Genomic DNA, 25171 nt, shown 5'->3' with positions numbered 1-25171 from the left:
ATAAACTAAATTATTGGTTTATCTAATAAATACATTTGTCATTTAAATTAACACATATAGAAATATAACTAAAATGCATATTTATGTGTTACATTTTGGAACTTAGGACTTGATATTTGCAAAGCAATTTCTTATTTTATTTGTTTTTATTTTAATTGGGGTTTTTTATTACTTTTTCAGTTTATTTTGGTATGCATACTCTCATTTTTGGAGCTCATTTTAATGTTAAGCACATTGTAATTTTTAAATTAATAAAATAAAAATCCATGAAATTCTCTGAAAATCTTTTACTTTGAAGGTACACGCAGGAAGTTCTCTGTCTTAACGTCAATAAATTGATAAACCAGGCGATCCACTCAGCTAGTTGGATGAGGAATGCAGTAGCTATAGCGAACCGTACGGTGAGTATCCATTGCTGTAATGTTTTCTCTTTTAATCTGACTAACTGTGTATTTTGCTGTCATAATTTGGGTTTTAGTAGCTTTTTGTGAGGTTTAAAACAACGAGAGCCGGTGTTTAACGCTAGGTTATGTACCGAGCTATAGCTAGCTGTCTTCCGTTGTCAGGATTCGTTTTGTTTCTTCTTGTTAATGCGTTGAAACCCCTTTAATCAGTGAACAAAATAATGAGAAATGTGTGGTTTTTAGTTTGATTCGTGTTATCTGTAACACGTTCGTCGTTTGGCTGTTTTATCGGTTGTATTTCTCAGGGAAAAGCCCGTTTTTTATTTTTTGTAAAACCGTAACAAAAACGTTAATCGGAAATTGTGTCGTTCATAAAAACCTTTACGAGTTAGGGATATTTTGTGCAGCGTGAAGAAACAAAAGGTAAGACATCTCTTTGTGAGGTCGCTCCGGGCCCTTTAATTGAGTCAGAGTTTGCTGAAGCAGGAGCAGGAGGTGATCTAAGTAAGACTGGTATGCAGAGGTCTGACATCAGCCCCAAAGTGTCTGAAAACTAAAGCTGTGGTTTCACTACCACCAAATAAGGAGGACAGGAGGCAGGGCAAGGAGAGCAGCTCCACATCCATAAACACAGGAGACTCTTATGCTGCTTTGTAACTCGGGATATTATCTAAAAAATAAGGGAATGTTTTGCTCTTAGAGAAACAGCGATAATTTAAATTCATTTTAGTATTTAAATTCGAGAAGGAAAATTCATATTAGATGGACTGAGTACACAATTCTATTTCTTAAAATTGTGTTGCTGAAAGTGTTAACTTTGTTTTTTTGTTGTTTTTTGACAATATTCTAAGTATTTCCTATTTGAATCCTCAAGGCATCCTCAAGGTTTTTTTGGTTTTTTTTTGGCCAATCAAGCATGATTAATCTACTTATTAGTGCTTTGAGCAAATTATGAAGTTTGGCATCCATTCTGTTTTCCTATGTAAAAGCCACACTGGACTGACAGCAGCAGATGGTATGGCTGTGGAACTTCAAAATGGACATAAAGCAACTTTTTCCTTCCACTCAACTTTCCATCTGTCAAAGAACATCTGACTTCCCATAACAACAGAACATGTCTATTATGACTCCTTTTTATTAAGAAGACATCTAATTAATTCTATTGAATTAAATACGACAGTGATGCATTTATATGTCATGTAAGTTTTATTTATTTATTTTTCTCACTGACTGATTTGTATAGTTAATTTTCTCTTTACTTTGCAGCACACCTGTAGGACTTTCTCCCCTCACCGTTAGCATCAGCACCATGGCTTGCTTCAGACAGGAAGATGTTGAGCTCTACTACGAGATGGGAGAGGAGCTGGGCAGGTAGGAACCACTCCCACTTGACAGAAACATGGCTTTCAAGTGTTTAATTTCAATACAGTAGCCCTTTAGTGCCAGGCAGAATGCACGCCAAGCACTTTATGAAACTCTAATAAGGCTTCCTCAGCTGTATAGCTAAACTCCAGTGATCTATTTCTTGTAATTATGAGCAGTATCTGGACCACACAGTTTATTGATCTGTCAGGTATGAACTCCAGGCTGCCAAAAAAAAACGAGATCATAACGAGTTTGCATCAGCAATATAAAATATAATTGAATGCACTTTTATGCTGCACTGGACACTTTTAAAGACGAGTCATCTCTTTTTTTTTTTTCTTTTTTTTTTTAAGAGATTGACCCACCTTCCTGCCTTGGCTAATCTCTTTCTGCAGTAATGCAGCAGAAACTGTGACGTCAGTGGCTCTCGCTGTCCTTTTCCTCCTCTGCTGTGGTGGAGTGTTTCTAAACATTGAGGACTGTGTCAGAGTGTTTTTGTTTGCTGAAACAAATTTGAATTAAGTCATACAGGGAGCGATCCTGCTGTTATGTTTCCACTTCTGATTTTTTTCTTTATAAATAACATTTCACTCCATGTAGTTGTTTTTAAGTACAATTAAAATGGTTCTTTAGTGTTGGACTTGTTCTGAAATGATGCTGATATCAAGCTTTGCTTGCAAGATTCCTCTGTCTGGAAGGAGTCTCTCACTCTTAAGAAAATATCTGTTAGTATAATTTACATTTAGAGTTTCAGAAAGGTACAGGCTTAATCAGTATTGAAATATTCACTACTATACTAGCAGATACTATTTGCATTAGCATTGACATTTAATGAAGCAATTGCACACTTCCTCAATTGTATAATTAAAGTGGCTTTTCAGTTTGCACTGATTACAACTTGCATCAGTTGGGCGCATAAATTAGTATTTAATGTCGGTCTATGTTGATTTTAAACTGGCTTCACTCCAGACAGCGTCTTTGGTGTTCTTGCATCTCCATGTTTGTGGAAGCTGGTTTGATCCCAAACATCCCAGCCAGTTTCCTTTGACCTGGCAGATAGTGGAAAGTTGCACATAGTTAAATGTTCCACATCAAACTGTGTTTGAAATGTTAATCTGAAGCTTCTTGATCGGCCTCCCCCCTAGATCTCTGACATCAACCTGATTGTACATTTGTGGAAAATGGCTGAAAGCCAGAAAAATAACCATGTTTAAAGGGACTCTTCTTCAGTTTACTGATATAAATCACACTTTTTAAGTAAGTGGCATCCTCAAGAAGATTATTGTAAAGAAGAATGTTTGTTCTAAACGATATTTGCTATGATGTTATAACCATACAGTCACCTTAAAAAATTAGTAATGAATACGTTTTTTTTTAAAATCCTAATGTTTATCACAATAGTATCAAAAAATAACACAATAAAGTTTAAAGTCTGTATCATCCACCTCTAGTTTGAATGCATCATTAAAAGTCCTAAATTCAGTTCAATATTCATGTGCACCATGATTTCTACAAGAAGTTTGGTCTTCCCTCTCTCTCCAGTGGACAGTTCGCCATCGTCCGGAAGTGCAAGGAGAAGAGAACGGGCGTCGAGTACGCGGCCAAGTTCATCAAGAAGCGGCGCCTGTCGTCCAGCCGGCGCGGGGTGAGCCGCGAGGAGATCGAGCGCGAGGTCAACATCCTGCGAGAGATCCAGCATAGCAACATCATCACGCTTAACGACATCTTCGAGAACAAGACGGACGTGATCCTGATCCTGGAGCTGGTATCCGGCGGGGAGCTATTCGACTTCCTGGCCGAGAAGGAGTCTCTGACCGAGGAGGAGGCCACGCAGTTTCTCAAGCAGATCCTGGACGGCGTCCACTACCTCCACTCCAAACGCATCGCTCACTTCGATCTGAAGGTCAGCCATTAATAAAAGGGGAACTGGTGGGAAGTTAAAGGCTGCTGAGGGCTTCATGGTGTTAACCATGGTAGTTTTACCTGGAAAAAAATTTAACTAAGCTCAAAAGTAATACTGGAAATTATACTGTAGAGTAAATGTGTGAAGAGTTAAAAAAAATAAAATAAAATTTCTAACTAGCTCTATAACAAAGGCTCTACTTTCTCAATGTGTTTCGGAGCTCTTCTGTAATCTGGGAAAGAAAGAATCGTTGGATTCAAGTCAGTAGATCTTAATCTGTCAATCCCTTTATTCTTCCTTCCATCCATTAAGCAGGTCCTTTATCCACCTTTGTGGAAAATTATGGAAATTGGACAAAAATAATTTTTGCCACTTTTAAACAAATTAGTAGTGATGAAATGTGTTTTATATTTGGGGATATCATTGTCATTGTGTATTTAAATTACTTTTCCATTTAAAATAAAAATAATTATCTGCATTGCTTTAATTCTCACGCTTAAAAATAACAACCAGCCATTTTCTGGCAATAACTGTGTGGTTTTTGGTGTTTCGATTGTTAAGTCACATTCTACAGGCATCATTACCTAGCAACCCCAGCCCGTCACCTAGTAACCCAAGCTGAGCTCTAGTACGTTTGGTCAGCTGGTTTTACTGCTGTGCAATGGCTGCTGGAAAAGACAAGTGTTTTGTTGCTGACTTACCATCCAGAAGAATTCGCTGAATTCTTATTGGTTGTGCAGGACGCTCCACTTCTGCTTTTCAAAGATGTATAGTTGTGTAATTGCGCATCTGTTTTCAGCCATTTGCACATGTGAGGGTGAATGTTGAGTTTGGGTGGCGTGGACAGCAGCTGCTTATATGGATTTAAAGCGACAAGACGCCCTGAAACATCTCATTCTAAATAGGCAGAGCTGAGCAACTAAAATCTCATTATCTAAGAATGATTTTGTGCTAAAAGATGTAATGAACATGTTCTGTATATCCTACAGACCTATCCTACCAAGGAAGGTCACCTTTAAAGGTAAAAATCCTTTTCTTTTTTTAACCTTTCAGCCTGAGAATATTATGCTGCTGGATAAGAACGTTCCCAACCCCAGGATCAAGCTTGATTGATTTTGGGATCGCTCACCAGATCAAAGCTGGGAACGAGTTCAAGAACATCTTTGGGACTCCAGAGTTTGTCGGTAAGGCCTCACAGCTGCACTCTGAGTTTAAACCTCGTAAGTGGAAAATGTTTAGCTTCAGATCACATCTGGTTTGAATTAAAGCTTTCATTCTTTCATGCGTTTTACAGCACCAGAAATAGTCAACTACGAGCCTCTCGGCCTGGAGGCAGACATGTGGTGAGGAGTCTTTTTTTTTGTTTTTGTTTTATTTTCCTCTCCTCATCTAGAGATGTTTACCAACCTGCCATTTTCTCTTTTCTCATCTCTTCCTGCTTGCAGGAGCATCGGAGTGATCACATACATTCTGTGAGTAAAGTTTCTCATCGTAGCATTCGGTCGAATCATTTCTGAAGTGAGCGCTGACGGGAAACGTTTTGTCTGCCAGACTGAGCGGAGCGTCGCCGTTCCTCGGCGAGACCAAGCAGGAGACTCTGACCAACATCTCAGCTGTCAACTACGACTTCGACGAGGAATATTTCAGCAACACCAGCGAGCTGGCCAAGGACTTCATACGCCGCCTGCTGGTCAAAGACCCAAAGTAATAAAATAAATAAAACTCATGGATTCACATTGTTTAAATTACTGGACCTTAGTTTAGAAGAAATGGTAACTTGATGAATGATTTCTGTTTGTGTAGGAAGAGAATGACAATTGATGACAGTCTGGAGCATCCCTGGATTAAGGTTGGCATTTTAATTATTAATTATTTCACTGTTCTCATTAAAACTTAGAAATGGTTCTTAGTAGATCTACTGACTTGTTTAATCAGTTTTTTTATGCTTTTATTATTGTAGTAGTTTTCTCCTCATGTGAGCAGATTGTACTGGTTACCAGAAACTGTTTTTGGGATGTTTGGAGTCTCATTTAAAGTCCAGGGAGTTTTTCTTAGGGTTTTCATGCCAGCTGGAAAATTCAGGAAATGTTTTCTCAAGTCTGGATAGATTAAGAAATTAGAAAAAAAGTTTTTTTTATTTTTTTTATCCACCATTCCATCCATTAATCAGTTAATTCATTTGTCTATTATCCATCCATAAACGTATCCTTCCTTCCTCTTATCATCCATCAATCTGTTATCCTTGTAACCTATAATATAATTATCAATTAGTCTGTCTCTGTCCATTATTGATCAATCCTTTATGCCTTCTTTCCTCCATCCATTTATCCGCTCATCCTTCTGTCAGTGCATTCGTCCATTTCTTTATCTGTTATCCTAAGTAACCAGTGATCCAGTTATTCTTCCATCTTTTTGTCCGTCTAACTATCCGGTTATGTAGTATGTGTTTATCTCCGTTGACATTTCTAGATTCTGTATTTAAAACTTGAACTCTTAGCGCTGTGGTCGTTAATTATTTTTAAATAAGACCTATTGTGCATATTGTCCATTTGGGTCTCCACGGCTTCTGAAAACAGCACAAGCAAAAAAAAAAACGTAAATGAAACAGTCAGCTGTTTATCAATAATGTATTTCAATGTAGCGTCACATTCGACAAGCACTGAACGTTACCTAGCAACCCCAGCCGAGGCCATCCTGCTACCTAGCAACCCAAGCAGAGTTCCAGCACATTTGGTCAGCTGGTTTCACTACTGTAATAATGGCTGCTGGAAAAAACAAGTATTTTGTTGTCGACTTACCAGCTGGAAACCACTAGCTGCGTTCTTGGTGGTTGTGCAGTAGGCTCTACTTCTGCTTTTCAAAGATGCATGGTGATTTTACATCTTTTTGCAGCCTTTTTCACATGCAAGCATAATAGTGAGTATGGGGCGTGGCCAGCAGCAGCTTATGTGGATTTAAAGTGACAAGAGACCCTAAAACAGTTCAAAATGGACAGAACTGATCAGACTAAAATCTCATTATCTAAGAATGATTTTGTGCAAAAATTTACTGAACATAGACCTATCCTAACAGGGAAGGATAATAGATTATCTTTAACCTTTTCTGTTTATACCTTAGAGATGATTTGAGAACTGTGGGGGTTTTAGTCTGGCAAAGCATAAAATTCTGTCATAACATCTGTGGAGTGTCTTCTCAATTTCCGAACTTTGATTTCTTCAGGTTATCAAGAGGCGAAACGTGCGCCAGGAAGACCGGGATCACAAAACAGAGCGCCGTCGCCTGAAGACCACCCGGCTGAAGGAGTACACCATCAAGTCTCACTCCAGCATGCCTCCCAACAACACCTATGTGAACTTTGAGCGTTTCTCCCAGGTGCTGGAGGAGATCGCTGCCGCGGAGGAGGGCCTGAAGGAGCTGGAGCGCAACCAGCGCTCCTGCCAGGAGGACGTGGCAGCGCTGCTATCCATCTACGAGGAGAAGGAGGGCTGGTACAAGGAGGAGAACCAGAGCATCTCCGCCGACCTCAGCCACATCCGCCAGGAGCTGCAGCGCTCCCAGACGCAGCGCAGGAAGTGCCAGGAGGACGCCCGGCTCACCATGCAGTCAGCCAACAACCTCAAGCGCAAGTTTGGGCGTCTGGAGAACCGCTACGATGCGCTCTCCGAGCAGGTGGCCTTGGAGGTCCGCTGGGTGGAGGAGCTGCTCAGGTCCATGTCCGCAGAGAAGGATGCCCTCGGATCCGGCAACGTCCCCTGAGCCGAGCCGCCGTCCAGCCAAGACGTTTTCTCTCTACAGCTTCATCCCGCCCTTCTGCTCTGCTTGTTCTCGGAGGAGATAAGTGTCATCTCCACGCGCTTCGCTGCTGCTGCTGCATATCGGGAAAATCTTCCACCATTTTCATCCCAGAGGGAAGGACGAGAATCTAAGAGGCAAACATGTTGAAGCCGCTTCTGCAAAAGAAGGCTGTTATTTTTAAAAAAATATACATTAATTTATGATTTCTAGATATTTTAACGTACCGTAACTCGGCTGTCATTTCAAACCGTGTTAGCGAGGAAGGAAATGACTCCCATTCCTTTGAATATTTGTCATTTTAAAGACTAGCTAGTTTTCAATTTAACCCTTTCTGTTCCCGTTGAGCTTCACAATGTATGTAATATTATCAGATTTCTGAGGGATTCAGGTGTATTTATTCATGCAGTTACATGCATGTCTGGACTGAGTGTCGATGCAATAAATTTAAAGCCTCAGCGCTGAATATAGAGCTTTAGGGTAACGCTTTATTTTACATGTCATGTAATTTAAATTGGATCACTTGTTAACTATTGAAACCGTTCTCCATCTCATTGGTGCCAAATCATTTATTTTAGCAGGAGAATAACTTGATATAGGTCCGAATTTACAGTAACTACTAAAATAAAGCATTACCTGATTTGAGAATGTATGAATCAGCCTTTGCAGTGCCTGAAAACAGATCAACCTCATCGTGGGCATTCAGCTGCCATCAGCTCAATCATTTTAGTCTTAAAATGCGACATGTTTTGCACAGTAGTCTTGTAGACCCAACGGTGTGCATGGAACCTTCTGTCAGTACATTCGGTGTAACTGCGTTCGTCAAGGCACACTTCAGACATTCCATTGACGAGTTTCACATCCAGCTACCACATTCCCTGTGCAGGAATGGTGTTTTATCGTCTGTAGTATTTTTCAGTAGAGAAATGTACTCATTTGCACTTATAAAGCAGTTTCAGAATCTATTTTAATCTGTATCCTGATCTGTTAGTATTTCTGGGAACTGTTTCAAATAAAGAAACTTCAGCAAGTTGTTTCTGTGTGGGAATCATTTTAACATAACTGCAAAAAATCAACAAAAAAATCTATATTCAGATTCAGGCAGTAAACATTCTGTCCTCATGAATGAGGCCAAGAAGTTGGACTCGCTAATATTTACAGCTTGATTTGCACGCACGGTATGTTCATACACTGTGAGCTTTTGCAGATTTTGTTATGATTACATAAATTTTGTTTACCTGAGTGAAGTTGGTCCCTCCATCGTCTTCAAATCAGAGAAAAAGGATATCAAACGTTTGTGCAGCAAAATCTGTGCTGCTTTGGCTTAGAAGATACTAATGAAAGTTTAAAGGTCATTTTGATTTTGTAAAAGTAGGGAAGCTAGTTGACCTTTTGGCCTTTACACTTTTATTAATATCTTCAAGGCCAAAGCAGCACAGATTTTGCTGCACAAAACCAGCACAAATGTAGGTGAGTGGGGGGGCTCGTTAACCTTTCATGACCTCTGGAAACATTTTTTAATGTCTTTAAAATGATAGTGGCTCAAATGAAAATGTTTGCTGCACAAGCGTAGCACAAACGTTCGACACCAATTTTTGTCTGATTTGAAGGTGATGGGCCAACTTCACTCAGGTATTTTGTTAGCGTTTTTCATAAATCAGCACAAAGTAAAGAATAAAAATGAGAAAAATTGCAAATTTTTTTCATAAGAATGGTTAACATAACTGGAACCGTAAAGGTCATTCTTGCTCCTTTGCTTTTATCATTTTTATAAATGATTCGGAAAGAAATTTGCTAAATGTAAAGTTCCACCTATATGGTGAAGATACTGTAATTTAAACTAATACAGCTCCTATTAAACAGGCTACTAAATCCAAAAAGGTCAGAACCATACCTGCTCATCACAGCCACTTTCAGTGTCCCTAAAATTTGTTCAGAAATTGATATAAAAAACCTTTTTCTTATGCACAATTTGCAAAAGTCATTAACAAAAACAATTAATCCCCTAAATGAATTTAAACTTCATTTAGGGGATAACTGAAAAATGTTATTGCTACTCTTAATTCCCTTTAAAATTGGTTTAAGTCTTAACCTTATGCTCTATTCTTATTTGCATTGAGTGTAAGTGAAATTCAAGATGTTTAAATAGTGTGTATGTTTAATTTTTATTTTGTATCCTGCATTCCGGTGTGCGTCATGGACAGGTTTTCCTCTGAAAACAGATGTTATCTCAAGTCCCGTGACTTCCTGGTACAATAATGGTGAGAAAAAAAAGTCGAATGCATTTGATGAGAATTAAGTTTAGTGAAAATCTTTATCAGATTAAGATCTGGACCTTGACTTTGACCACATGAGTTTTTAGCTCAGCGTCGAATGCAGTGGTATTTTTCTCTCATGATATTTTGCATTTTTGCCTAAAGGTTAGGTTTTGGTCTGATCTGTCCAGATCATCATCTTCCACATTTTTTACAATACATTGTCGGGAATATAGTATTAAGTAGAAATTATTTTCAAAATGTTTTTTCAAGATTTGTCACGTTGTGTTCTTATTTACCATCTACAGTCTGTTTGGTAGATTTCCATAATGTTTAACAATAACTGTTAACATCATCAGTTGTTTATACGGTGAAAAATAGGAATAAACATGACAAAATCCAACCACAAACCGGAGATCAATGCAGACTGAGCTGTTTTTACTTTAAACTTTGAACAGTGTCCTCTAGTGGTTAATTACTGAAATACAAGTGACAGATTTATTTTTAAATAAAGGAGACATTAATAATGATAGAAAAAATAAAAGATAATAATAAAAACTATATTAAAAATATATATAAATTAACAATAAAAACAAATCAAGAACAAAATTTAAATAATCTAAAAAAATTTATTACTGTTGACAGTAACAAATAATTTTAGCAATAATTATTACAATAATGTAATTTATAAACTCGCATGTCAACTTTTTCTTTGTTTCTAAATGATCCAAGTAATCTTTCTCAGAATAGTTTTTGAACAAATTAATGACTAATCACAAACTGCTTTAATAAAAATGAGTTTGAATTTTTTACGCAAGACTTGTTTCTCTGAAGACAGAAAGAGGAGAGGTATAAACCCTTAAATAAATATTTTATCAAATAATTTATTTTCTGTTGATATGTAAATAAATAAATGTCATGTTACTTATACATGTGAACACATATACATTGTATTTTTCCACCATTTTGTAAAATATTAAGAGGAAGTTAGCATAAAAGCGGATATGCAGCAAATTTAAATGAGCTTTCAAATGTATTAATTCATTCATTCATTCATTCACTCACCAATTACACTGCGACATCAGTCATAACAGATTTTGTCTTTATCTTCTAATAGTTTTGCTTTCTCTTGCATTTTTTTTTTATTAAAAGACATTTAAAAATACCTTTACATGCATGAAATAGACTGAAATGTGGCTTGTGTTGCAGCCCCAACAACGAGATCTCAGCACAGTGAGACACTTTAGTGCAGTGAACAATGAATCTGAGTGGAAACAGTAAAAATATGAAACAGAAACCGCTCCCTAAATGGACACTAAGTTATGATTCATGCAGCCTAACAGCCCTCAGGTGTTTCATTTTTCTGTAAGAAAGAGCAGCAAACAGATAATCTGAGCATCTCAAAGACTTTCTGAAGCCTGGATGAAAGTGTGAGTTGAAAACTGAGTTGGTGACGTTTACCACCAACTCTGACGCAGGTCACTGCTTTTAGCAGTGCGCCTCTGGTAGGTCATGAGTCAGCTCTCCTAGTCTCTCTTTCTCCAGTTGTGCTTCGAGTCAACAAATCTGAGTGAACTCTTAAACCGTCAGCTATGCAGAAGTCACTTATTAGTTTTGTTCCTCTCAAAGAAACACTGTACTTTGTTTATACACTTACTGGCAAAAAAAAAAACAAAAAACGAAAAATGCTTGGAAATAAATTAATCTTCTGTAGTTTTGCAATAATCTCAGACTGAAAATTTGAGATTATCCAGGATGTGAGTATTTTTTTGTTGATCACAGGGAATACTTTCTCACATTAAGAAATGATTCATCTCTACAAAGTCACTGATCCCACAGTTACCGCAACCTTTTCTCTTTTGCCAACAGGAAAATCTCTCCCATACGTAACTTAGATTTTTCTTCTTCTTCTGCTCACCGCACAGGTTTTCCATCATATTTACTACTGGGAATCGAGACGCTCATGGAAGAAGAGTAATTTTGTAAGTGGTGACCATTTTCTGTGTTTATTTGGCCTTTTGCTTTGTATCCTTATTGTTCTAAAAGACCCAATGATGACCCATTTTCAGACTTTATGGTTAAAAAAACAAAACAACCTCTAAATGTTTCTTCTAAAATACCTTGGTATTTAATTATCCATGGTATTTTGTGTCCTAACAAGTTCTCTGGAGCCTTTGAAAGAGAAAGAGCCCACAGCCTCATAAGTCCTCTACCATACGTAGCCCTATTAGCACATTATAAATATTTGTCTGGAAAATTTGCACATCTAGACAGTCTTGTGAAGAAACAAGTAGCTGGGGTTTTCCCTTTCTGTGAACTTGGAGTGAAGTCAAGTTTATTATTATAACACGTTTCAGCAACAAGGCAGTTCAACGTGCTTTATGTCATAAAAGTATAATACATTGACCAATTATGAAGCAACCAAAATTACATTTAGTGAAATGCATCATCAAAATCATTAAGCAAAAACACATCAAATATATTGATCAATGTCCCAGTTGTTATTAGTCAAAAGAAACTCTAAACAGGTGGGTTATTAGCTTATGTGTTTTGGCTGTTTTGCAGTTTTCTGGAGGTTTGTTCCAGATTTGTGGTGCATGTGCATAGAGGCTGAATGCTGCTTCTCTATATCTGGTTCTTGGGATACAGAACGGAGTGAATCCAGAAGACCTGAGAGGTCTGGAAGGCTGGTAGAGCGACAGCGATTTATTTTAAGTGATTTATAAAGTAACAACAGTATTTTAAAGTCTCTTCTCTGAGGTACAGGGAGCCCGTGTGTAGAGCTGGGATGATGTACTCTAAATTCCTGTTTTAGTGAGCAGCAGCGATCTGGATCAGATGCAGCTGACTGATTTTTTTAGGCATACTTGTGAAGACACTATTTATGCTTACTTTCTATTCAGTCCAAATACATAAAGTGTAAATCTCCTTATAAAATATATTATCTGGGTGGAACCTCTTCAATGAACCCATAAATCACTAATTTATGGGTTAATTTTCAGTGTACAAGAAACAGGTGGCTCTCCATCAGAACCTGTAGGAAGTTTTGTTTTCCTTAGGGTAATTGTTTTTTGAGTTTTAAAAAAAATGTTTTACTGGGTCTGGATGTCTGAATTTCATCCTCATCCTCCTCTGCAGCCAATGGTTGTAACTCGTGCGGCATTCAAGTGTAGTCTGCAACACTACACTAGGATAGTTGCTCAATTGTACGCTGAAATCTCAGAAAATAACCAAATCCTAAAGCGGTCTTTACCATAAAAATGGCCACATATTGAAGTGATTGTTCGCCATAGTATTCAGCTATTTTTACACATTTAAGGAAGGGAAAATAATATAGTTTTCCATGTTTATTTGACATTAGAGCGTACATTATATCAATCATATGAATATTCGCTTTAAATGAAAAAATAAAAATGTAAATTCATTGAAAAATGTAACCAAATTCTAAAAAAAATACCAGTCGTGGTAATTTTATTTATTTTATTTTAATGCCCATTTTCACTTTTCCGTCTTTCATTTTAAAAAAGCACCCCACATCTACCGAGGTGTTTCTAAAATGAAACTTAAAATAGCACACCTCTTTGTTGTTGGTCAATTATGTTATTTCCGTGCCAGAGAGCATGAACGAGAGACGTCTCTTACAGGTTTTAACTATTTCCGAGCTTTGGTGTGGAACTCGAAGGCAGCACCGTACTGTTGAAAACTGGAGTTGGTACAGTCAGAACGATGCTAAAACGATAGTAACGTTTTATTTTCGATATATGTTATTCTAATAGGCTGATTTTTAAATGTTATTTATTATTCGTCTTTAGACACGTGTAAGTATTTAGGTTATACATTTGTGTCGTGTCCGTTTGTGTGTTCAAGTTGGTTATTCGCTTCCCTGAACATTCCTTCATTGGTAGAGTCCGTCGCTAGGCCTTTGCGGTAGGGAGTTGTTTGGTGGACCCGCAAGTTTTCCTTTACTTTACAGGTTAATTTTATTTGACCGAGGAAGCCCGGAACCTCTGTTTTCACCATCTTTTGACTCATTGGGAGTCCTTTTTTGTCGGGGGACCCTTGAATCACAGTGTTTCTGGGCGTGGTGCACACCGCTGAAGAGGGAAGGGAGGTATCGGTGAGTCTGAATCTGAGCGTCCGCGGCGGAGCTTATGATGCCGACGTTGCGGGACAGCACCATGTCCCACCCCGGAGAGAATTCCCACCAAGTCCGGGTCAAGGCTTACTATAAAGGGTAAGAACACGACTTGCTATCCACTGTGTATTCGGCCTAATTAAATTAATTAATTACGGAAAGTTTTACACTTGGAAGCTAATCAGTTGGCTAGCATTAGCTGAACGAGCTAACGGCTGGCTAATGTTGGTCCTCTATCAGAGGGTTTCGGTAAACTTTGGGCAGCTGAAACTGTCCAGGAGTCCTGTCAACCCACAGCCAGTCCCTCTGTGGAATGCCAGGAATGTGTCAGCCAGACACTAAATATCCGGGGGCTTTAATCGAGTGGGGAATATATGTGTTTTAACACAGTTTCAAAGCTGTGAAGCTCGGCTTGCTAACAGTTGCTAACTGAAGTTGGTTGTCTCCAGCTGAGATTGATAAGGATTTGGCTTGTTGGTAAAGCCTTATACGGTGTTTCCAAGTCGACGCATCATGAAATGTTAAGATGTAATAAAAGTTAAGGTTTGTATGATATCGGAGACTGGTTTGTAATTAAACAGAGGAGCTTTATTGTGTGTTATTTATTTATAAGTTAGCCCATTATATTCAGCTGGTGTGAAAATGTACAGTATTTAAATCTACATTATTACATGTTGGAGCGATGCTTTCTCCTAATCTAATCTTTTATTGATTTAGTTATATTTTCATTCCAACAGCTACACAGGTTTCTATGTACAATTTTCACGAAAAAGAAGAAATTAACACAGTTTATCCTAAAATAAGCGTTAGTTGCATATTTTGGTCCCAGTTAAATTTAGTAAATTTAATCTGGAAAACAAACAAAGGAGATATAGACGATTTGCCATACAGTGGTAAGAATAAATGCGAATTATTCCAGTCTTAACAAAGCTGTTTTTGGTATGCAAGTAGGCTGCACCATATTAGGAAAACATAATTATATTTATTCATTTTTGCTAAAGCAATATGGCCTGCAGCAAGTTAAAGTAAAAATGTTACTGTAATTCTGATATGGGTTCATATTAAACAAACCACTAATAATAAATCCAACTACTAAAAAATATATTTCTATTTCAAACACAAAGCTGATAGAAAATGTGGTTTAAAATGAAACAATTTGTATATATATTTTTTTATAGTTTTATTTTTTACTGACTTTACCACATCTTTACCTTCTTCAGTCTTTTATGCTGCATTAAATAACTAATACCATCAAATATATTAGGGGTGCAGAGAGCCTTAATGCATGATGCTTAAATTATTAACTAACACTTATTGAACTCCAGGTGCTTCTTTGCAATGTGCATATAAATATAATGTTAAATTTACAATATATTGTGCGTCCTGTTGCATACTATTTAGAAATCCTGCTAATTTTTAGGCAAGCCGAACCCAAACATCTCCCGAATATTTTGCAGTAGGAGGAAAGAAGAAAAAAATATTCTCGGTATGTTTTCATTAAGTTATAGAAATGAACTGAGACGAGCCAGTTCAGCATGATTACCAGTCAACATGATTGGAGCACAAATGGCAGCTGCAGAGTCGCTGAGTGTGTCACAATTGAGTAATTTAATGAAAACAAACAAATGAATGTTTTTAAAGCCCAGAAGTAGCACCGCCTACGTATTTTTGTCTCATTTGAAGTGCTGAACAATAGCTTTACAAATGACAGAGAAATAATTATTTTAGATGACATTTTTGATCAGTGTTATTCCTTAGATACTCTCTTCCAGCTGACTGTGTAGTGACTGAAATCTTGAAAAACATGTCTTACGGGTCAGCTGGGCCTTTTGTGTTCGACACGCCTAAAGAACGCCGTAATATGTGCTGTTCATTGGGAGGAATCTTAACTATTTATGACCTTCTTCTTGAGGAATCTCAGCAATGTTCCCAGCGACGAACATAGCTGCGAGCTTCGTAAATGTCTGTGCGTCTTTCTTTTTGGATGCATTAACGTAGAAACATATAAAGATCTAGGCAGATGTTCAGATCACATTCTGCCTGAGCATATAGGTGAGGTGCCAAACCAGTCTGTCCCAAACTTTTGATGATAGTATCACCTCAGTAAAGGGCAAGTTTTCCATGGATTCCATCTTGACAAAAATGTAAGAAACAGGATTAAAATAGGATGTTCCCTGTTTTTCTGTTTATTCAATCTTTTCTTTTAGTCAGAAGTTGTTGGTCTCCACATTTCAACTTTGAAAAATTAACCGAAATCCCCAAAGAGATTAGATTTCATACATGAATAATTCTAGTTGTTTTCACCAACCTAAAGGTATTCTGAAACAACAAAACAATCACAGCTTATGTTTTTATTTAAATGTGTCACACTACTCTTTTTTTCTTTTTCTTTTTTAAATAATCTCTAATAATCTCTTTTTGATGGTAAAATGTTCATGAATAAAATTGTGATGTATAAATAAGGCCTGTGTTGGTTTGACAATTTCCAGTTCATAATTTAAAACATAAATATATAACATTATCCATTTTATCAAAATAATAGACCCAACAATTATTTGTAGTTCTGCCAGAATAATATATATTGTTTATTACATATATGCATTATTATTACATTCCACTTTGATTTTTCTAGTTGAGCTTAAACAAAAAATATTGCAAATGTTTCCAGATACCCAAATTTATCCAGACCATTTTTACAAGCACAAGAAAAACTGTAGTAGTCTTGTGTTAGTTGACTGACTGGCAGTGCACAGCAACAGATACTGCCAGTACCTGTTGCTGTGGTAGGGGAAGTAGAGGAGCGGCAGCGTTTCAGTGCTCAGCCGAAAACTCTCATCAGCCCTGCATTTTCTAATATTTTTCATGAAAAAAGTTAAGATTGTTGGTGATTTTGAAACTGAAATTCTTAGTTTTTGTACTGGTACCAATAACCAGCTCATCCCTGGTACAAATGGAGAAAATACGTGTTTTTTTTCTTTTTTTCTTTTTAAGTCTTCTAAAAGTTTTTGGTAGAATCTCAGTTTTTCTCAACAGAAACATGTAGATGGAAGGTGCAGACTAAAAAAAAGTAAATTTTCCCAAAAATTATCTGTTATTTTAGGCACATCCAAGGTATAAAGTGTCTTATCTTAATTTAAATATCCCCCCCTCCAAATATGACATGCATTTTAAGATATTCAGGAAGTCCTGTTAATGTAACCCTGACCATTTTTAGAAATAAATATTCTAATATTGTTTTGTTAATAATTGTAACTTTTAATGCACATAAAAAATGTCCTAGGAGAAGAAGAGTAAAGCGACGGTGAATAACATCGCTTATTTAGCTCAGAAAAAGCCTAAAGTTAGAAAAAGAGAATATCCAATGTGAAGTATGAGCAGTGCAATAAAAGAACCATTGCAGAGATCGTAAATAGCATTCCCCCAAGGGTCTTAAAATGGGGAGCATGCCACAAGATTTTTCTGTCCGTTTTAAATCTGTCAGAAATGTGTAGTTTTATTTCACTTATGTTGTTAAAGGAAATAATCGGCTGCTTTAAGCTTGAAATGAACCTATTCTTGTGTTTCGAAGACTGTGTAGTAATATCCTCTTATGTAAATTTATAGTTCAGCCCCAAATTATTCATACTCTTTGCAGATTTAGGTTTAAATATTTATTTTAACCTTACCGAAATGTTTTTTTTTCCCCTGACTGAAAGTAGCATTAACATTTTGGAGTGGCCCATCCTGAGACGTAAAATGAATCTACGCCTTTCACGATAACAAATTTAGATGGTTATTGCAATAACCGATAATATCGTTGTTTTGAGACCATTTTCAACTAATGTTCTTTATGGCAAAAGAATGCAAGAACATATTCTCAAAAATCAAGAAACCTTAAATTGTAATGAACATTAAACTCTGGAACTAGGAGGCAGTTTAAATATCCAAGATAAATAAACAAAACAAAATCGTCTTTCAAAAAAAGGGCCAGTTGAAATCAAAACATCAGAACGAAGATTTTATCATCCAGTTTTTAGTAGAAAGATAGGAAAAGAGAAAAATGATAAATCATGTCAATATAAATTATTGAGCTTGTTTTAATTTATCATGCGATTAATTGATTTATTGATTATTGTAACAGGCCTAACTGAATCCAATGGAGAATCTCTGGAGGAAGCTGGAGGAATGACCCTAATGGGTCATTGATAGGAGGCCTTCCAAGATAAATAATCAAAAATACCAGTAAAAACCTGCAAAAGCGGCAATTATAAAACAGGTTTATGTTCTGTAACACTGATAAATGTCTTTGCTTAGTGAAGAAGGTACAAATAATTTTTTATTGATATTTTTTTTATTATCTTGAGGTCAGGAATGAGCCAATGGGTGACTGTTTCGAGGAGTATTAGTCTCAGTGTGTGAGTAATATTTCTGTGTGTTTTTTCTGAGTCTGCCAGTTTGTGCCAGCTTGTGCAGGTTGGTGTCTGCTTATCGTCGTCTCCGTCCGTCACTGACTCATCTTCTTTTTGCTCTCATAAAGACTACAAAGACCATCTGACTACAAACTAATGCTCTGAGCAAGCAGCTAATTGTTGGTTTTTAGTTTGTTTGTCTCCACATATTATCCAAAGGTTCATACACTGATAACAATATGATGGGACAAAACTGAACAAAACAATTTTTTTTGTTTTTTTACTTTCTTGCTGTGTAAGCAGGTAAAAACTGCAGTCGTTCAGTACGTCTAAATAGAAATGATTTTTCTTGCAGAGTAGACAAATAACGCTTCAGTTTTAACCTGAAAAAAAAGCTATATGTAGAAGTTTAAGCTGTGATTATATGGCTTAAAAAATACCATATAATCTGTTATGCTTTTTGCAGACACACAGCTGCAACTATGCTTGCCTTACGGTAAATTTTCTGTGCACTGGAAACTAATAAGAGTTCATTATAACCTGTTTAACAGAATGAAATGTTTGGAGAAGTGATCGCTTGCAGTGTGCACTGTGGGTGGAGGATTTTAAAATCCATTTCAGGCCCTTTGTGCAGCTGGAGGCAGCAGCATGCACTCGGCGTCGACGCTTTGCGAAACATTATTGTTTATTGTTATTTGTGTATTTATTGCTGCTGGCTTGGATAGGCCTTTTAAAAGCCCCAGTGGCTCAAAGATAATACCCATTTCTCGGGGAAACACTTTAGGTAATGCCTGTAGTTAATACCCCATGTCAGGCACGGAGTCCAATTCACACCTGTTTCACCAGTCAGTTTATTATGAGGCTGCGTTTTCGCACTAATTGAAAAGTTCTTCACCCAGAACTCTTTTAGAAGAACAAAATAATTTATGTTTGAAAACAACTGACTCTTTGCACAAAGCGCACGCGTCATTTTGTTACTGTCAAATCAAGTGCCTTCATGCATCAGCTCAACTTTAAAATTCCTCAGTGAAGCAATGCTGCTTGCCAAGGTACAGAGATTACACCAGCCTGATGGAGCAACTCAATTATTTTCCTGCTATCAGCAGAAGTTTTTTCTTTTTGTTAAAGACTGCTGTTTGCATTAGTGCTTGAAGGCACTGCTTTGTTTAAATAAAAAGGTATTCCTAGTCTGTTTCCTTCTGAAAACCCCCTCAAGCATCATGCAGCCATCCATCAGCCAATAACGCGGCTTGTTTTCAGTAGAGCTCCAGCAGCTGCGTGTCAGATTGTTCTGCATTCGTAGACCATGTTTGGAGCTCGTCTCTTGTCTAGGCCTGTCACAACAACAAATTTTCCTGGCTGATAAATTTTCCCTGAGGTTTTTGCGATAAACAATAACATTGTCGTTTTGAGACCATTTTCAAGTAGCATAGTGGCAACAAAGGCATATTAAAGCAAGAACACATCCTCAAAGATTAAATTCTAATGAACATTTAACACTATAACCAAAAGACATTTTAAATATCCAAAATAAACCAAAACAACAAATTAATTGAATTATGAAGTGTGTATAAACAAAATTGTCCTTAAATAAAGGCTAGTTGAGACCAATAGACCAGAATGAAGACTTTTGTCTTTGACCTTTTGGTAGAAAGAGAGAGACAAAACAAAAACGATAAATCATGCAAATGGAAATTGAGTTTGAGTTTGTTTTAATTTATCATGCAATTTATTGCTAATTGCGACAGGCCCACTCTTGTGTCAGCCAATTTTGTCATCGTAGGTCTGTGGAAAATCATTTCCACAGATCCGTAACAAATGTTGTTTTAAAGCTGAAATTATATAGAAATGCTTTAAGTGATGATTGTCTCGGTACCACTCACTGGGGCAGCAACTAATGATTATTTTAGGTATCCATGGTTTCCCCCAGAAAACTTGCTAAGCCTGGTGCTCAGGGTGTTGGAGCAGTCATCCAGCTGCCGCCAATTTTTGAAGTAACATGTTTATAGTTGACAGGAAATTTGAAAATATCACTTGATAGTTATGTGTTGTTGGAAGACTGGAAGATTAATAACAAAACATCAACTATAAAGTCTTTAAAAAAGGCAATCATTAAAAAAACTAAAATAAACTAATAATGCTAAACCTAGTGGAGGCACAATTAAAGCCTAGTTGCCCGCCAGGCTTATAATACACTGGGGGAAATCCTGGTATTGATTAATTGGATAAAAAATTGGCACATCTGCAATTTTTTTTATTTAACCACTAAAGCCCATTTATACTATATTAGAAATGCATTAAATGATGCAAATAAACAATTTAATAAAATTTTTGAATAAGAAAATACTGTAAATATTTTATTACCTAAAATGCATTAAAGATTCAAGAAACTTTATTGCCACACCAGCTCACATTTACATGCTTAGGGTATGAAATTTGGACTCAGTTTAAGATGCATAATAAGATGATAACAAAGCGATCCTTTTTGTGAATTTGAACCAGGTGAAGCTAAAACGAAGCCACTGGAAGAGTTTTAGGTAGAATGTGTTCACAGATAAAAATACTTTTATTTTAAATACAAAATGTCTATATATTTTGTACAGTCTTGGTTTAATTACTACTCTGAATATGCTGGGGGGTTTTTCAGCAAATGACCTTTTCCTGAGCTTGCATACTCCAGTTAATGATTAATCGATTACTAAATTAGTTGACTAGTTTTTCAATAATTGATTGATCACAATTAATCGTTTCAGCCCTACCACTCACTCTAAATGGACTGAATAAGCTTTGTAACATTTGAACACAAGTCCCTCACTTTTGCTTTGTTCTTTGTTTGTTAATATAGTTGATTTGTATTTAAAAGTAGAAGAACACTGCACTATAATAAGCTCAGCTTAGTCACGAATTGTCAGTCGTGATTGAAGTAAATGGTGTTTTGAACATGCGTGCGTTTTTCTCAGGAGCGACCTTGTCCACATGACTGGATTGTTTCTGGCTGCTGCTGCTGTTCGTCAGATATTGTCCACTTGTTTAACACCGTAGGTGACCCCTGTTGCCTAGAGACCACAGCATCCAGCAATCCAGACTAGCACAGTTTAGTTTTATTATGAGGAACAGGATTTCTGAAGCCTGCTGTGTAAACTTCAGTCTACTGTGTATGATTTTCATGAATCATGTATAGTTGTTACTTTCTTTGCGTTGCAGTATTGGCAGAGAGATCGAAAGGCACCCTGATCTCTCTTTAGGTCATGACAGCAATCATGATGTTCAGATTATTCCCCTCCTTCCCTCTTTAATTTAACTGCACAGTTGGGTGTTGCAGAGTGGAGAGATGCCTCGTCTACTTGCAATGCTATTGCTTCTTAGTCATCAACAATTAAAAGATCCCATTTGTTCAACACACAGTTCTGCTTATTCAGGGTTTTGCCCAGAAAGCGTACTACGTCTGGTGGTAGGGGCATTATGAAGCGGTCATCCAGTGGTCCACCATGTTTTTCAGTTAAAAAATGTTTAAAGCTGACAGGAAGTTTGAAAATATGATTAGGTATTTATGTTTTACTGCTATTCACAATACGTAAACACCAACTTTAAAGTCTTAGAAAAGGCAAACAAAAAGAAAATACAATTAAAATAAATATAAATGTTTTGCATTGCTATAACAACCAATGACTGGACTGTAGGTTTAGCTGTGTCACAATCACAGCGTACATTATGAGCTAAGCTCTGTCTAACCTCTGAAGACGTTAATTTTGAGTTTGTGACCAATCAATAGAAATTGTAGAATTTTGGTTCATATTAAAATCTGTTTCTGTCTCATCTTATGAGTTTCTGGTATTGTTTCACCCCTCTTTCTCACATTTGTCTTGGTGATGTGACATTTCCTCTTTAAACAAAATTTTTCCTTCCATGCCATTGTTTATTTTAAAGCAGTTGTGTGAGGAATAATAGCAAAAGCTTTTTTTTTTTCCTGCAGTAGCTGTGACCCTTATCAGAATTTGAGAAAGTCATTAGAAGGAGCTAAAATGTAACGAAGACTTGGGTCCAGTTCCACTGGACACAGAGGAGGCTTTATTAAGATCATCTGCACTCTCTGTGTTTGAACCATTCTCTGTGATTATGGTGTGCTTTCTGTCGTCTGACTGTCTTCAAAGCTGCAGGATAAAACAAAGAGCTGCGGGGCCTGGAGGTGAGAGCAGACTGGCGGTGTGTAGTTGCCAGTCTTCCTCCGCCTCCCTTCAAGGCAGTGATTAACACCATCAGGAAAGAGGAAGTGGGTGAGAAAATAGAGGGAGGGCGAGGCGAGCATTAGGCCTGACTCTTAACGTCAGCGTGTTATTGCTCAGAGTACTTTATTTGCTCTACATGCGTGATTTCCAGCCAGCCAGCCAGTTTTAATATCTGCTGTGTGGAAGATGCATTACCAAGACAAGCTACTTCACATGCTCGCCATTTATGTGAAATTGGATTATAAACAAATCAATCACTACCTGTTGTATATTTATGTGCTAGCATGGATTTACCATTTACTGACCTTCCATACTCTGTGCTCACACTAGGACTCTACATGTTCTTGAAAAATTGTTTGTCCTGCTCTAAAGCTCTCAAGATGATGAAAAACCCTTGTCAGTCTTAATGATGGCAGTAAAGATCTTCCTCCTGGTGGTCATTCCACAAAAGCCAAGACAGATTTCACACAATATCCCCTTTTTATTCCCATCTGTTTGCTGATTTTACTCATTTTAATCTCTGTCCTGATGCCGCGCTCGGCCATCTGAATTTAACGCCATCGCTTGCAGACCTGTAAAAGCTTGTACGTACCACCCCCATCCACTCTTATAAGGTTGTAAACTGTGGGAGCCTACAGTGCTGTGGTCAGATGACATCAATTCTCCTGTTGTCATAAAAAAGTGAGAAATGATTTCTTACTCTGAGTTTGATGTGTTTCGGTCATTCTTAACCCCCATTTTATCTACATCTCATAGTTTTAGTTAAAGAATGTTTTGTGATCATTTCCCATTATAAGAACCTTCAATTTAAAACAGGATGTACCATCATATGTTTAACTAAGGTTGAAATTTCACAGGATGAGGTGGAGAGTTTGTAAGTGAACCAAAGCTCCTTTAGATCTAGAAAAATATCCGATCTGAAGTATTTTTCTGATTAACATATAAATATGTTGCTTCCACTCATTCTTGAGTTTCTGTGTTTTTTTTAATCTTGTTTTGTTGATATTTCTTGGACTTTCATCATTCTGTGCGAATGAATAAATTTGCAGTTGTAACAAACTCAAAGTCTGGGACCTTGCAGGTAGTGTTGTATTTTCTGAGTGCATGTGGTTCAGATGAAGGGATTGTTTTAATTTTTTCAGTGTCAGTGTGTGTTGCTGACAACAAATTAAAAAAAATCATTACCTAGCTATAAAATGAAAAGGCCTAGCTTCGATTGTTTTGGTTTACCCAGATAAATTATTTGGTTTTGATCATTTCATCTTTACTGTTGGCAGCTTTTTAATTGTTCTGACATTTTAAACCATATAGGTTGTCCATAAATGTTTAATAAGGAAAGAAAGACAGGATAATAAATAGTTATTGAATGGATTAAACCTCAAGTTATCTTAATTGATTTAATATACTTCATACCACAGAAACTCTTGCACTTAAGTTTTTATTGGCATATTGCTCTATTACAACCACAGTTTTAAAATATATATTTATAACATAATGAAATTAGGCACTTAAATATACTATATAAAATTATGTTCCAGAGTCCACTAGAAAGTTTATTTATGCAGAGGTGAAAAGGCGTGATTATGCTCCACTAATCTGGAACCAACTTCCATAAAACTATAAATCAGCCGAAACTCTGAGTTCCTTTAAATCAAGGCTAAAAAGGCCATCTGTTCAGAGCTGCCTTCATTAATAATAAACTGAACATTGATAAATATTTTATGTATATTATTTGGTCAATGATTTTGCTGATGGCATTTGACAAAATGTAATGTTTATTGCTTGTTTCATAATTGTTTAATATATTATGTTTTATGGTATAAAGCTCTTTGAACTTATTTGTTGCTGGAATGTGCTTTAAAAATAAACTAGACTTGACTTAAGTAGATGGCATAGAAACTAAACTCTGACACCAGTTCTGTTGGGAGGAATGGGCCAAAATTCAAGCAAACTGATGCGAGAAGGTGTGGAAAATACTGAAAACATTAAGGAAGTGTTTGTAAACTTGGTTTTGAAGACCGTAAAAGAACAATTATTTGAGTTTTATTTCCTTAAAAAAATTAAATGCGAAATGATTTAATTTCAAAATGTGCTATAACAGTCATCCGTTTTTTCTTCTTGTCTCAATGCCAGCATTTGTTAGATTTATGCCCAAGCTGATGGTATGTGTTTTGTATTGCCATAACTCTTTAAGTGTTTTCCTCTTTCTTTTTTCCCCCTGCAGGGACATCATGATCACACATTTTGAACCGTCCATCTCTTATGAAGGCCTGTCTGGTGAGGTGAGAGACATGTGCTCAATGGACAATGACCAGCAGTTCACCATGAAGTGGATCGATGAGGAAGGTGTGTTTGTTTATCTCTGCATAGTCATAGCGTTTCACTTTCTTTTCCTTCTTTTTTTTTTAAACAAAAACAGTGAGTTTGGGAGCAACAGAAGCTCCTGGTGCTGTTTATCTGCAAGGAAAAAGGTGGTGATGTTAGTCTAAAGGATGATGTTTATGTAGTTGGTGGGTAAATTTGCCTACCACAGGCGGTGTCAAACCTTCCTATGAATACAAGTTTACATAAAGACATGCACATCCTTGTTGTCGTTCTCCTCTGAGCTCAGAGGTGTGCAGCTCTTGTATTCGATCGTGTTAGTCAGGCAGAAGTAATGGTGTCACAGGAAAGATTGAGCCATCAGATCGTTGAGCCCAGGAG

General features: G+C 36.9%; 2 protein-coding genes across 2 annotated transcripts in view; both read left to right on the top strand.

Annotated features, from left to right (window-relative positions):
- The first annotated feature begins 297 nt into the window (after positions 1-297).
- Positions 298-8498, top strand: dapk3 (death-associated protein kinase 3). Its single transcript, XM_032566237.1, is given in 10 exon segments — positions 298-401; positions 1671-1775; positions 3312-3672; positions 4726-4776; positions 4778-4856; positions 4967-5015; positions 5118-5144; positions 5224-5376; positions 5476-5521; positions 6892-8498. Coding segments are annotated over 9 exon segments (1365 nt in total). The 5' UTR covers positions 298-401; positions 1671-1713; the 3' UTR covers positions 7429-8498.
- Positions 8499-13469: 4971 nt separating this feature from the next.
- prkci (protein kinase C, iota) overlaps positions 13470-25171 on the top strand; it is a 35737-nt gene continuing 24035 nt past the window's right edge. Inside the window, exons 1-2 of the mRNA XM_032566234.1 lie at positions 13470-13953; positions 24693-24814. Coding sequence (XP_032422125.1) covers positions 13871-13953; positions 24693-24814 — 205 coding nt within the window. The 5' untranslated portion in view covers positions 13470-13870. The remainder of the gene's footprint in view (positions 13954-24692; positions 24815-25171) is intronic.

Source organism: Xiphophorus hellerii, chromosome 6 (assembly GCF_003331165.1).
Source record: "Xiphophorus hellerii strain 12219 chromosome 6, Xiphophorus_hellerii-4.1, whole genome shotgun sequence".
NCBI classification, from domain to species: domain Eukaryota; kingdom Metazoa; phylum Chordata; class Actinopteri; order Cyprinodontiformes; family Poeciliidae; genus Xiphophorus; species Xiphophorus hellerii.
This window is presented reverse-complemented; position numbering and strand designations above follow the sequence as displayed.